The 13,399-nt window shown below is 45.8% G+C and overlaps 1 protein-coding gene across 8 annotated transcripts in view; it reads right to left on the bottom strand.

Annotated features, from left to right (window-relative positions):
* Nucleotides 1-13,399, bottom strand: part of TASOR (transcription activation suppressor) — a 166,930-nt gene that overhangs the window by 93,617 nt on the left and 59,914 nt on the right. For all 8 annotated transcript variants that reach the window (XR_008316188.1, XR_008316189.1, XR_008316187.1 and 5 more), the window contains exons 9-11: nucleotides 11,025-11,130; nucleotides 10,626-10,729; nucleotides 6,982-7,085 (exon numbers count right to left, since the gene is read on the bottom strand). Coding sequence is in view for 3 of the 8 variants with exons in the window: in XM_053296289.1 (XP_053152264.1) it covers nucleotides 6,982-7,085; nucleotides 10,626-10,729; nucleotides 11,025-11,130 (314 nt within the window). In the remaining 5 variants the exon portion in view is untranslated. The remainder of the gene's footprint in view (nucleotides 1-6,981; nucleotides 7,086-10,625; nucleotides 10,730-11,024; nucleotides 11,131-13,399) is intronic.

The raw sequence follows: 13,399 nt of genomic DNA, 5'->3' as shown, positions 1-13,399 counted from the left end.
GCCCACACGTGAGCAGTAACTGGCACACTTTTTGTTGGCATAAGTCGCAAACAAGTCTATCGATGGGACCCCCCAAACCTGGAACACCTCTCTGAGGTACACGGGATGTATCTCCCACTCGTGTCTTTGGTCGAAGTCGGTGAATCTGCTGAGCCTGTTGGCCAAGCAATTGTCCACCCCCTTTATGTGGATCGCAGTTGGGTGAACTGCATGTTGAATGCACCAATCCCAAATACTTTGGGCCAATAGGCACAATGTAACAGACACTGTCCCCCCTTGGTGATTGACACAGGCAATCGCCGTCGTATTGTCCAGTTCCAGCTGCACAGTCGCTCCTGCGACCAGCAGCCTGAACGCCCTGAGGCCTCAGCTCTAAATAGTTTGTGTGCTGTTGAGCCTGTGGCTGTGTCCACGACCCCTGGATGCAGTGGCCTGAGCAATGCGCTCCCCATCCTGACATGGACGCATCAGTCATTATTTGCCACGTAGGGATTCGTGATGTGAACCCAACTCCCTGGACAAGATTGCGTGCCTCCATCCACCACTGCAAACCCCTCTGAACCTGTGGCGGCAGTGTCAAGCGCATACTTTGATTGTCCACATTGGGGCAAAACGTGCGGAGATACCACAGCTGCAGTGCACGCATGTGGAGCCGTGTGTACTCCACAGTCATGGTACATGAAGCCATTAACCCTAGCAACCTCTGGATGCGAACTGCCGGTTGCTGAGAGGTCTCCATAAATAGGCAAGTACGCCCTCGCCCTCTCCGAATCCAACACTGCTCTGATGAAACTCACCCGAGTCATCGGTTCGAGCTTTGACTTCTTCCAGTTGATGTTGATCCTGAGACTCTCCAACAGGTGCACCAGCTGCTGCACCTGTTGAATTAGCAACTCCCTGCTGTGATTGACCATGAGCCAATCGTCCAAGTACAGATAGACCTTTAGTCCCTGCATCCACAGGTAAGCCACCACTACCGCCATCACTTTGGTAAAAACTCTGGGTGCCGTCGAGAGTCCGAATGGGAGCATCACATATTGATAAATCTGAGCCCCCACCGTAAACCTCAGGTATTTACGGTGGCTTTCTTGGATGCCGACATGAAAATAGGCATCCTTCAAGTCCAGTGTCACTGCCCACGCTTCGTTCACCAATAGGGGCAGGATAGACTGCAGAGTGACCATTCTGAACTTCCTGGTCTGAATGAAGCAGTTGAGCCCTCTCAAGTCCATTATAGCCCGGATCCCGCCGTCTCTCTTTGGGATCTGGAAGTAACGAGAATAATACCCCATCAATCTGTTCGTCCACTGCACAGGTGTAATTGCTTGCTTCTCCAGCAACACCCTGACCTCCTCCTGAAGTATCTCTGTGGCTGGCGTATATTCCAGTCCCGAAAATGGAGGCTTGGTCTCGAATTCCAACGCATATCCCGTTTGCACTATACACAAGACCCACCGATGTGGTGTTATATTGTGCCACGCTTGGGCATGGCTTGCCAGTCTGATGGAATTTCTGGCAACTACAGGGCCAATGGTTTGGGCCCTGGATTGGTGGTGATGGAATTAAACCAACAATTTGGCTGTGAAAATTGCCAAGGCAGTGCAGTGAATGAACCGTCCCATCAAAGGCTCTGCTTCGAAGTATCCTTTTCGTTCTGTCATGTCACCTTTCCCTTTGCTTTCTGGTTATACCCTCTATTGCACTGATAGGGACGATATTGCTTCCTATAATCCTTTTTGTCTTGAAATCTATTGGGTCTCTGCCAATAATAATTTCGACTCCTAGACGTCGAACTGGACCCACCTGATGGCACCATAAACGAACGGGCTGTAAACTTTGACTTCTTCAAAGTTTCCATACAGGCGCCCGTATCTTCATGAAACAAACTCTTTCCATCAAATGACAGAGCCTCCACTCTGTCCTTCATGTCAGGTTGTAGAGCAGCAGAACGGAGCCACGCATGCCTGCGCAGGCTCATCGCAGTCACCATCGTTCTGGATTTGGTCTCAGCCAGATGTTTGAACGCACTTAACTGCTGTTGCGTCACTGCAGTAGTCTTCTCATAAGTGTCACTGAACTTCCACTGAAACTCCTCCAGTGTCATGGAAGTGGAGTCCTGCAAGAGAGCATCCCACAGCAGGTGGGTATAACGTGCCATACATGATGCATAATTGGCAATACGAATAGCCAGACTAGCTGTGCTATATATCTTCCTGCCCAGTACATCAATCTTCCTTCTCTCCTTATCTGCAGGTGTCGTATGCCGGTGGCCGCTCTTGGAGGTAGAAGCGCAGCTCACGACCAGTGAGTTGGGAACCAGATGGCGCAGCAGCTAAGTATTTTCCTCCTCATTGACTCTGTACAGGTTTTCTATACGCGTAGAAGTAGGTACCGCGACACTCATCACCTCCCACGCCGTCTTAGCTGCCTTGCTAATTGTGGGGATCATGGTGAGAGCAACCGGGTGTGAAGATCTAGATTTCCGCATCATGTTATAGACTGGGTCCACAACATCTGCATCCGGTGACTTTATTTCCATTCCTAGGGCTTCGGCGATGTCCCTTATCAAAGCATGAAAAGCCTTTAACTCCTCCGTTGGTGACGTTGAGAGTCTAGGCGGAACATCCGAGGGGGGGTCAGACCGGCGACTAACATCGTCTGATTCTGAACTAGCCCCTGAGATATCGTCAATTGTACTGTCATCAGGGGAGGAAGGTGGTTCTGAAGGTGGAGGCGTAGACTTCCGCTTCCTTTTCCCTGAAGGCTTTACTGGGACCTGTTCGACTGGCGCACAGACCTGTGGTGGCAGAGCCACTGGCGGCTGTGGTGGATCCAATGAAGGTTGAGTCGGAGCGATCGGGACCTGGTGAGGTGGACAGAGCGGCCTAGATTGCTCTTGAAGTAATGGCTGATTTCGAGCTACTGGCTCCAGGTGAGGCTGAGCCAATGGTGGGACCACTGGCTGGAGTACAGGCGCAGGCTGCACAGGCATGGCTGCGACCGGTTCCAGATGAACACTTGGGGCTTGATGCAAAGTCCCCTGCAAACCTCTCCAACGTAGAAACTCCGCATAGTCTGGGGGCTAAGTATGTCGGAAGCCACAGGTGTGAGTAGGTTGGAATGAAGGTTGCCCCTGTACTAACGACGGGGCAGGCACCCCCACACCAAACCCTTGTATACCCGCTGGCGAACAAGAAGGGGTTCGAGGTAGCCTTGCTTGTCCTTCCACGTCTGGATCCTCGTCTAACCCCGCAGTCAGGAAGCCCTGAAAGGTCGATCCTGAAGGGGTGCTCGAAGACGAGCCTAGCAGTTCACGAAGTCCTCCGTCCTGTCCCGCCAGTCCTGGAGTCCTGGGCATCGATGGAGACTGTGCTGGGGTTAGCGCTGGAGACAGCAGCTGAGGAATTCTTCTCAACGCCGGCACAGGCAATGTCGATATCGGTGCCGAGCCACCACTAAAAATCTGCTCTGGCACAGCTGACGCTGATGGGGGGGACCAAGAACGCTGTCTGCGCCATCAACGTCGACATCGAGTGAGTCGACTCCAAGTTTGATGGTGCCCTCAACTCCTGCGGGCTCGCCATGGACGTCGAGGCTAGCTCTGTCGATGTCGAGACAAGCACTGTAGACATTGAAGCAGCCGATGTCAAGGCTGTGGGAGACTCGTCCGAGTCCTCATCAAAAGCCTGCGCTGACATCGGGGAAGGGGTCCAACGCCGACACGATTTTCGCTGGTCTTGTCGCTCAGCCTCCCCCTTCTGATCTTTATCCTTGTGCTTCTGTTTCCTCGAAACCTCCTTTGGCTTCTTAAAGATGACATCGGCAGCGGTTTTAGACTGCAACTGTGCAGATCCGCTGCTACTCAGCACTGGAGAGCTCGACGCCGAATGCGTGCTTGACGTCGACGGGGCTGTTGACAAAGTGCCAGAGCCTGACGAAGCACACGGGTGAGGCGTCGGCGGGTGAAGGGCCTCCTCATACAATGCCGCCCGAAGGCGTAATGCCCTATTTTGCCTCGTCTGCTTTGAAAACGAGCAACAAAAACTTTACACGTTGCAGTATTATGTTTTTCCCCGAGGCACATCAAGCACGCGTCATGGTAATCCGTAGACGGTAGCTTGGCCCGGCATTTCACGCATCTTTTGAAAGTTTTCTTAACTTCCATCGCGTCCCCCACAAAGAAGCTCCGTAGGGCAGGCAAAGTCCGTATTCGTAGTCAAAGTCCGCTCCGTAGTCAACACTAGGGCAAACTATCTTTCGACAAGCCAGTCTGTTTAGAAGAGTCAAACAATGTCCAAATTCCCTTCCGAGGCCAAACCAATATATCCACAAAGTACCAAATACTCAGTCCGTTTAGCGATGAGAGTAAACAATTCAATCCGAGTCAAGCCTAAATCCAAACAATTTCAATCGAGGAGCAACAGCTATGAGGTGTGATCGCTTAGGCGGTCAAGAGAAAACTGAAAGGGAGGCGCCCCAACCGCCAATCTCAATGGTCACTGCAAGGCACGTGCAAGCGGAAGGGGCGCGATTATTGATTATAAGCCTGATAGTTGGCCACCTTAAGTTGGAGTGCTGACATGGAATAGAGGCGTCAGCCAAACGAGTCCAATCTCTTCCCCTCCTTGTTGGGAGGAGTACAGAGCAAGCAGGGTCTAGATTTGGAGAGTGAGGATTCGAATACCACTGAGTTCAGGGTAGGGTGATATTGTAGGAATTTTCCTTGTTCTGGAACGTCGGTGTGAACTTTATAAAAGGTTCCCAGTCGCTTAATAGACTGGGGGAAAGAGGTAGCTTTCTTCCAACTCAACTTGGCAATTTCTCAAAGGACAGCGTTCATGGGCAAAGAGACCGGAGCCCTGTTATCTGCCTCAATAAGGCAGAAAAGCAGATCTGGGTCTGACTTGTTTTATTGAATTAGGGCAACACCCAGGGACAAGGACATAGGAGAAAGGTAATCTGCTTTCTCTAGCACCAACTTTGGTGCTGGAAAAGACTTTTAAGGATACCATGGGCATCCAGGGAAAAAAACAAATGGATCATAAAACGAATCAATCAAGGATTTTCACTCGAGACACAAATGACCAGGTTCAAACTATCATACTTTGGACACATTACGTTAAGACCCAGCTCCCTTGAGAAGTCCATAATGCTGGGGAAAGTTGAAGGAAAGTGAACAAGAGGACGACCAGCAGCAAGCTGGATGGACTCAATTACGACAGCAATTAATGCACCACTGCGAGACCTTAAAGGCCAAGTTGAAGATAGATCAGCCTGTAGAGAATGTATCTATGTGGTCGCTAAGAGTCGACACCGACTTGATGGCACTTAATCAATCAGTCAATATGGATATTGCCTGTAGTCCTCAGAAGGTACCCTAGGCTTAGGGTTTGTGAAAGTATCTATTGGCAAAGAGCCAGGAGAAGCTGGTTCCAAATCTGTTTAGTGATCTTCCCTGGGTGCATTTTTTGTTTCTGGCTCCAGGGGGATTTCCACTGGCTGAGTTTCCGAAGGTTGTTGAATGAGATCTTGTTACTGAGGTATGGAGTAGGGTATTGATCTGCATAGAATGAGGTGTAATGCTGCTGTTGTCTATAGAATGGGTGGTTTTCCCATTCCTCATAGTACGGCTGTATGTATTTAGGCTGTTGAGTAAAAGTGTGGCTAGAGAAAGTCTAGGACGACCCACAGCTGGATTATATCAAGGGTATCGTTATTCCAGTTCAGACTGGAACTCCTCAAATTCAGCAGGTGTATCCTCCTCCTAAGGTTAATCAAATTGAAATTCCTCAAGGTTGAGGGTATCTTGTGGCTCATAAGGAACTTCTTCCTCCTCAGCTTCTGAGAGGTAGTATTGACCTTCGGATTCACAGCCTGCTTCATCCTCAAATTTGAGGGGAGTATCTTCCTCGAATTCAACAGGGTGTTTGGATTCACGCTCAGGTTGCTCTCCTGTTGGATTCAAGGGAAGAAGCGCAGAGGTATTCGATTCAAGGCAAGGATTTGAACATTCTGTCCATTGTTGTTTCTTTGGAACAGAAACAGAAGTAGCCACAGCCCTGGAAAGCCTGCATTTTTGCAGTTGTACGGGCTGTGTGGTAGCATTAGACTGTTGAGAATCGCCCGTAGGGCGTGATTATTTCTTCTTCGTTTTTAGAGTAAGAAGAGTGCCTGCGGAACTCAAGGGCTGCAAATTGGTGGCTACAGTAGGTACTCAGCCATTCAATCCTGGACTGGAGGTGGGATATTTTGAGCTGTAGGCTCTGCAGGCAAAACTGCCATGGGTTGTAAGCCCAAAGTAATCTCTGTCTCCTCAGAGACAGATTGCATTGTTGCAGGCAAGAGCGCAGATTGGGATGATTTGAGGGCTTTATCCCACAGCCAAGCTCTAACGCACGGAGCTCTGTTCTTGCGGGCATGTTTAGAAAAACCCATGCAAAAGGAGCAAGCCCGAAGGTTGTGTGCCTCGCTGAGGCAGTAAAGGCAATAACTGTACCCATCCGTGGAGGGGACTTTTGCTCTACCAAGGACACAAAGTTTAAAATAAACCTTGCTGGCCATAAGAAGAAAAGGAATTCCAAAATAAACAATTATCAGCCCGAAGGCAAGTAGGGGTGGGGAGAAGGGCCGGGAAAGAAAAGCAATATGCTAATTTAAAGAGGGGTGGGAGGACCAAGAACAGTAAGAACAAAAGCAAGGAGAGAGATTAGCAAAGGTACTTTCGGTTTTGCAGGAGCTCCAGCACTGAGATAAGTTACTCTGTTAATGGACGAAGAAAGACTGAGCAGGGGATCAAAGGGGCATTCACGTATCACAGAGGGGGAGGAGCTGCCGCCTAAATAAACTGGAGAGTTTTTGAGCTTGGAGAAATTCCGACAAGGTCTCTGCACAGATGCAAAACCCATTAATGTAAAGCACAGAGACCACGTCGAAGAACTGCGTGTACATCGTTAAGTTATGAAAATAATATATTCTACTCACCAGTTTTTCTCTCTCCAGCTTCTGAAGTAAACCTTCCAAATTACTTCCCGATCTAGTCTTTTCCACAACTTCATACAGACTACAGTACATTCCATTCTTGTATTCTGAAAAGGTTAAGAAAGGGGAGAAAAAAATCAGCCAAACTGTCTCCCCTACCTGGACACAAAACCAATGATTATTTATATTGTGAGTTTCTTCAAACACTTTTCTATTTAAAATTCACAGCTCACAAAAGATCAAACAGTGAATAAATAGCAACAGAACTGAAATCTAGAAGGGTTGATGTTTTTAGAAGAGGAGAACAGAATCAGGAAACCCAGAATAAGCTGCAATAAAGATCAAACACTAAAAGCCACATACTCAGAGAACAAAAAGGTATTGAAAGTACTGGCACTTCCCAGACACGGCCTTTGAAGGAATTCTTAAATTCCAGGTGATTCCCTACAAGAGAAGCCTTGACAAATTTTATTTGGATCTAGAAGCCAGACCAAAGGTTTGGGAGCCAGAAAATGGACATTTGATAAAATTTCAACAATTACTAGGCGATTGTAGAAAGGACGGATAAATGGTTCCTTTTTATTACCTTAACAAGTAACATACTTAGAACAGAAACAGGGCTGCCTGACGCAAATAAAAGATTAAATAACACTACCTCTGAATATCCTAGTCTACATGCCACAGTTAAATTTTTAGGTGCCATGGTTTCCTAGTGCCTAGGATTTGTCGAGTACTGCTATAAGATAAAATCTTTTAAATGTTCTTCTCCGAAATAATGTACTCTTTTAAAAAGGTCAAACCCAGCACTTTGAATTGAGCTTAAAAATTCATTGGGAGCCAACACAGAACTAAAACAGGTGTCTACATTCAAATCCATGTACTCCAGCCAGTCTGACTGCTGCATTCTGAACTAGCTGAAATTTTCCAAAGACCTTCAAGGTAGATTCACATACAATGCATTGCAGTAATCTAACCTGGATGTTAGAAGAGCATGGATAACTGTAGCACAGCTTTCCTTGGCTAGGAGGGGCTGGAGCTGCAACACCAGTGTAAACTGGTGAAAGGCACTTCATGCCATAGATATTACTTGGGCATTCAAAGTGAGGGCTGCATCTAACAGCACACCCAGGCTGCAGGCCTGCTCCTTACAAGGGAATGCAACTGCATCCAAAGCCAGCAAGACACTACCTTCCAATTCTATTGATCTATCTGTCAGCACTAGTTCTATCCTATCTGGATTGGGTTTTAGTTTTCAGCTCTCATCTGGCCTATTACTAACTCCAGCCACAGATTCAGCAATTCAACCATCTCACCAAATTCTAATATAAAAAGAAAAACAAAGATGGATATCAGAATAGTGATGGTACCTCACACCAGCTCTTTAAATAGGCACCCAGAATTTTCATGTTCAATACTATATTATTCCAGATGCCAGGGAACCATGGTGCCTAAAAATTTAACTGAAGTGCCTAGACTAGGTTATTCAGGAGGTAAATTTTAGGACTGCACACTTCGGTAAAAGTTGGAATTCCAGTTCAGAATTCCCGTCCCCCCACCACAAGTAGGCAGATGCTCATGGGGCAACTGTCCCAGGTAGGGTGGCGGTGGCAGCTCTTTAAAAGCTGGCCAGCACTGGCATGGGGAAAGCTGGGCAGTTGCAGCTCTCCTCTATAGCGTCCATGGGCATGTGGGAAGTGATAAAGAGGAGGCCTATCACTCGCACAAGGTGGCTGGGAACCCCAGGGATGCCTGGGGGATTTAGTTCTGGAATTACATCTCCCAGATATTCCTGCAGTTCCCTGCCACCTCGCACAAGTTACAAACTTTCTTTGTGTTACTCCCAAGGAGAGCTGCAGCTGCCCTGCTTTCCCTTCACCAATACTGGGCAGCTTTTAAAGAGCCCCCATCTCCTACCTGGGGCAGTTGCCCTGTGAGCGCCTGCCTTGTGTTGGGGACTGGGAATTCCAAAACACAATTCTCACATTTACTAAAAGTGCACATTCCTAGTATATAGGAAGCTGCCATATACTAAGTCAGACCATTCGTCTATCTAGCTCAGTATTGTCTTCACAGACTGGCAGCAGCTTCTCCAAGTTGCGGGCAGGAATCTCTCTCAGCCCTATTGTGGAGAAGCCAGGGAGGGAACTTGGAACTTAGATGCTCTTGACAGAGCAGCTCCATCCCTCAAGGGGAATATTTTACAGTGCTCACACATCAAGTCTCCCATTCATATGCAACCAGGGTGGACCCTGCTTAGCTAGGGTTCAGAGCCAGTGTGGTGTAGTGGTTAGAGTACTGGACTAGGACTGGGTAGACCCGAGTTCAAATCCCCATTCAGCCATGATGCTAGCTGGGTGACTCTGGGCCAGTCACTTCTCTCTCAGCCTAACCTACTTCACAGGGTTGTTGTGAAAGAGAAACCCAAGTATGTAGTACACCGCTCTGGGCTCCTGGTAGGAAGAGCGGGATATAAAATGTTAGATAGATAGATACATAGGGGGACAAGTCATGCTTGCTACCACAAGACCAGCTCTTAGAGCTATTTAATAAAATCTTTATTTGTCCCAGGCAGTCCTGTTTCTGTTCTTAGTATGTTACTTGTCAAGGGGATAAAGAGAAGTCCTTCCCAATCCACAATGGCTGCTACTAAGTCTGGTAATTTTGTCAATTGTTTGGCTCCTCGATCCAAAGAAAAAATGTGTCAAGGTCTGTGTTAAACAACACAGAGATAAAGCAGAACTTTGTGCAACACCACAGCAGATAGTTCTCAACACCACCTACTGGAATTACAAAAAAATAATGCTGTCTACCACACTCTCAGATAGGTGATCCAGAAGCATACCATAGCTGATATTAAAGGTTTCCAAGCAAACAAGCAGGGTCACACTCTTCCTACTGCAGTCCCTTTCTCGGTTAACCCATTAGGATGAACAAGGCAATTTCTGTGTTAAATCTGAGCCTGAATCCAGACTGAAAATCAGTTTCATTGAGTACTGTTTAGAGCTCATTCACTCAGTTATTTGTTCAAAAAAGGAAGTGGCTGCACAACCATCTCCAGAGCAGCCAAGATCTTTCTTCAAGCAAAAAGGTACTAATTATCTCCTCAACCTAAACACACATTCCCCCTTAGAGAAGTGTTACTAACCACAAAACAAACACAGACATATGGTGGCACCCCCCCCCCACAAGTTACAATACACCAATGGGACCACATAAATCTCCAGTAACATTTTGTATTTTACTGCACATCTAACTTGAATCAGGTATGAGCAATAAAGCAAGATTAACCAACGTGTCAAAGTTCTCCTTGTGAGTCTTTACCAAGCAGACTCCACACCACTTGAAACAGTTCTGCTGAATGGCATGGTGTTGCTGTAATAGTGGCAGAGAAGTATTGCTTCTATGCCACTACCACTGCCATAAAGTGAGCTATAAAATGAGCTCTAGCATGTATTTGGCTGGATTTGGCCAGAGTTTTATTTTGCTTCACATTCAGCTGCCTAATCTGCTATTTCATTGCCAAATCTTCCCGGCATAACAGGGACCTATCATAGGAGATAATAACAAGAAGAATCAATATAGGCATTCAACAATAAGGGTACTTGTCTGGGTAAGTAAACTTTTTATTTAGTCAGAAGTGGCCTTACCTTCCCGTTCCCCTGAATAAGTTTCTTTATATAACATTTTTGGTGAGATTTTCTTTGTCAAGTGTTCAATGCTCAAAACCATTTCAACATCAAGTTTCTCCGGACTAGAATAAGTCAAAGAAATTGGAGGTTTTTTCATCATCAGGTTATTATTAATCAAGTGTGTTTACTAATGTAGACAGTTTTATTCTTATGATTTTTAAAGTAGTAGTTTTTGGAAACTGTGCAAACAGGAAATTAGAAAAACTTAACAGAAAATTAATCAGGTCCTAACATTCATAGAACTGGAATGATCTAGGCCTTCAGAAACTGGAATAACATTGTCTAACAAAATTCTGATTTAATATCTGTTTGACACTTGAAAATGTATCTGCTTTCAACAGTTGTCACAGTACTTACAGTTTGCAGGGGAGCAAAGGACGAGTTTCTGATTTCAAAGCAGCATGGCATACAAGCATCCCTCTGTTTAAAAGCTGCCCTTTCCATAACATGTAAGTTGGCTTCTCTACATTTTTAAAAAAAGTTCGTTATAACAATCCTTTTCTAAATGTGAGCTTTGAAAATAGTTTTCAAAAGGGACTGGGGATGCAAGGAAATTTATGATGAGGTTGTTTATTTTCAAAATCTGGTTTATGAGAATATTAACATTACTGAAGAGTTTTTAAGTGGTATAGGGATTAATGGGTCATCAATGCATTCAATACAATTATATCATAAGAAAGTGCTAGTTTCATTTATGGCAACAGTAAGAAATTTATATAATTTCAGAACTTAATTAAATTTGAAGATTCCTTCACCAAACCAAAATAAGTTACCTTTTCTATACATGAGAAATCTCAGACCAAAATGAAATGTTATTAGCTTACTCTAAATTACTGCAATAGACTCCAGAAGTTATAATAAATGCTGTGATACACTTAAATAACTCTTCTGAAAATATGTTGGTACTATTTCATATGTAGAGGACAAAAGCAAATGCAGGAAAATTTTGTCAGATTTCCAAGGCATCAGGTAGGAGAGCACAACCAACTCATCAAGAATCAGTTTGGCTCTACTCCAGACAGATGCAAACACACACAAAAAAGCTCTGACAGTAGCAGCCTATAGCAAAGAACATGAAAACAATAAATAGCCAACAGTAACAAGATGACCCAGCAGAGTTACCAGAACCTAAGGGGTATACTCGTGGGTCAAATGGGCCGTAAGCCAGAATTTGGCTTTTTAAAAGCCAAATCTGGCCGCCTAGACCCAAAGAGCAATGAAAGTTCTATGAAAACAGATACAAAGGTCATCCCTACAGCTTTTAACCTAATGATCTAATCTGAGCCCATGACTTGGTAAGCACAGTGATATTAGTACAAGTGGTCTTACACACTTAACAGAATGGAAATTTAGTGAAAGGCAGTCACATCTAGGTTGTTCAAAAGCAGTAGTCTTCTTGATGGGATTCTCCTGCATGAGAGAAATCTATGTAGAATCTTCCACCCTAAAGGCGTGGTGAAAGGGCCCACCTTCTAGTGGTTACTTAATATTCCTAACACTGATGCTCAATGTATTGGTCCTGACAATAGGAACATAGGAAACTGCCATATACTGAGTCAGACCATTGGTCTATCTAGCTCAGTATTGCCTTCACAGACTGGCAGCAGCTTCTCCAAGGTTGCAGGCAGGAATCTCTCTCAGCCCTATCTTGGAGAAGCCAGGGAGGGAACTTGAAACCTTCTGCTCTTCCCAGAGCGGTTCCATCCCCTGAGGGGAATATCTTACAGTGCTCACACTTCTAGTCTCCCATTCATATGTAACCAGGGTAGACCCTGCTTAGCTAAGGGTCAAGTCAAGCTTGCTACCACGAGACCAGCTCTCCTCCTATGTCCTCCATGTGTACATGGACAACGTCCTCCATGTGTACACTGCATTACTACTGTTAACAGTAACCCAGTTCAGACATCTTTGCCAAAGTCATGACCATCAGGATTGTGCCCCCTTCCCCTCCTGAACTCCAAGTCGCTTTCTAACTTATTATTTATTAATTTAATAAGTTTGTATACTGCCCACTACTGAAGTCTCTAGGCAGGTTGCAACATAAAACAAATCAAGAACCAAACCAAACCAAACCACCAAAACAAAAACCCCTCAAAATTTGGTTTGCAATAACTATAGTTTGTCATGACTTCTGAAATCAAGAAGTTACCATAAACTATGTTTAGCAGGTACCTATGCTAAACCTATGTTTAACCTGCTTAACTTGGCAAAGAGGCACCTTTTTAATGTGGTGATTCTCTTTATTTAGCAGGAGGAGAGTAACTGGCCCTATCCATCCCCAGCACAGTACCTCCAGCGACTGTTGCTGGTATCTAATTTTATGTTTCTTTTTAGATTGTGAGCCCTTTGGGTACAGGGTTCCATCTTATTTCTTTGTTATTTCTCTGTGTAAGCCGCCCCGAGCCATTTTTTGGAAGGGCGGTATAGAAATCGAATCAAAGTCCTGGAATGTCAGGGATTCTGCTGCCTGCTCCACAGAACATAAGAACAGCCCTGCTGGATCAGGCCCAAGGCCCATCTAGTCCAGCATCCTGTTTCGCACAGTGGCCCACCAGATGCCGCTGGAAGCCACAGGCAGGAGCTGAGGGTATGCCCTCTCTCCTGCCATTACTCCCCTGCAACTGGTACTCAGAGGCATCCTGCCTATGAGGCTGGAGATGGCCCACAGCCCTCTGACTAGTAGCCATTGATAGTCTTCTCCTCCATGAAGTCATCCAAACCCCTCTTAAAGC

The sequence above is a fragment of the Hemicordylus capensis genome, chromosome 2 (genome assembly GCF_027244095.1).
Source record: "Hemicordylus capensis ecotype Gifberg chromosome 2, rHemCap1.1.pri, whole genome shotgun sequence".
NCBI classification, from domain to species: Eukaryota; Metazoa; Chordata; class Lepidosauria; order Squamata; family Cordylidae; genus Hemicordylus; species Hemicordylus capensis.
The sequence above is the reverse complement of the archived record's forward strand: the minus strand, read 5'-3'. Positions and strand labels throughout refer to the sequence as shown.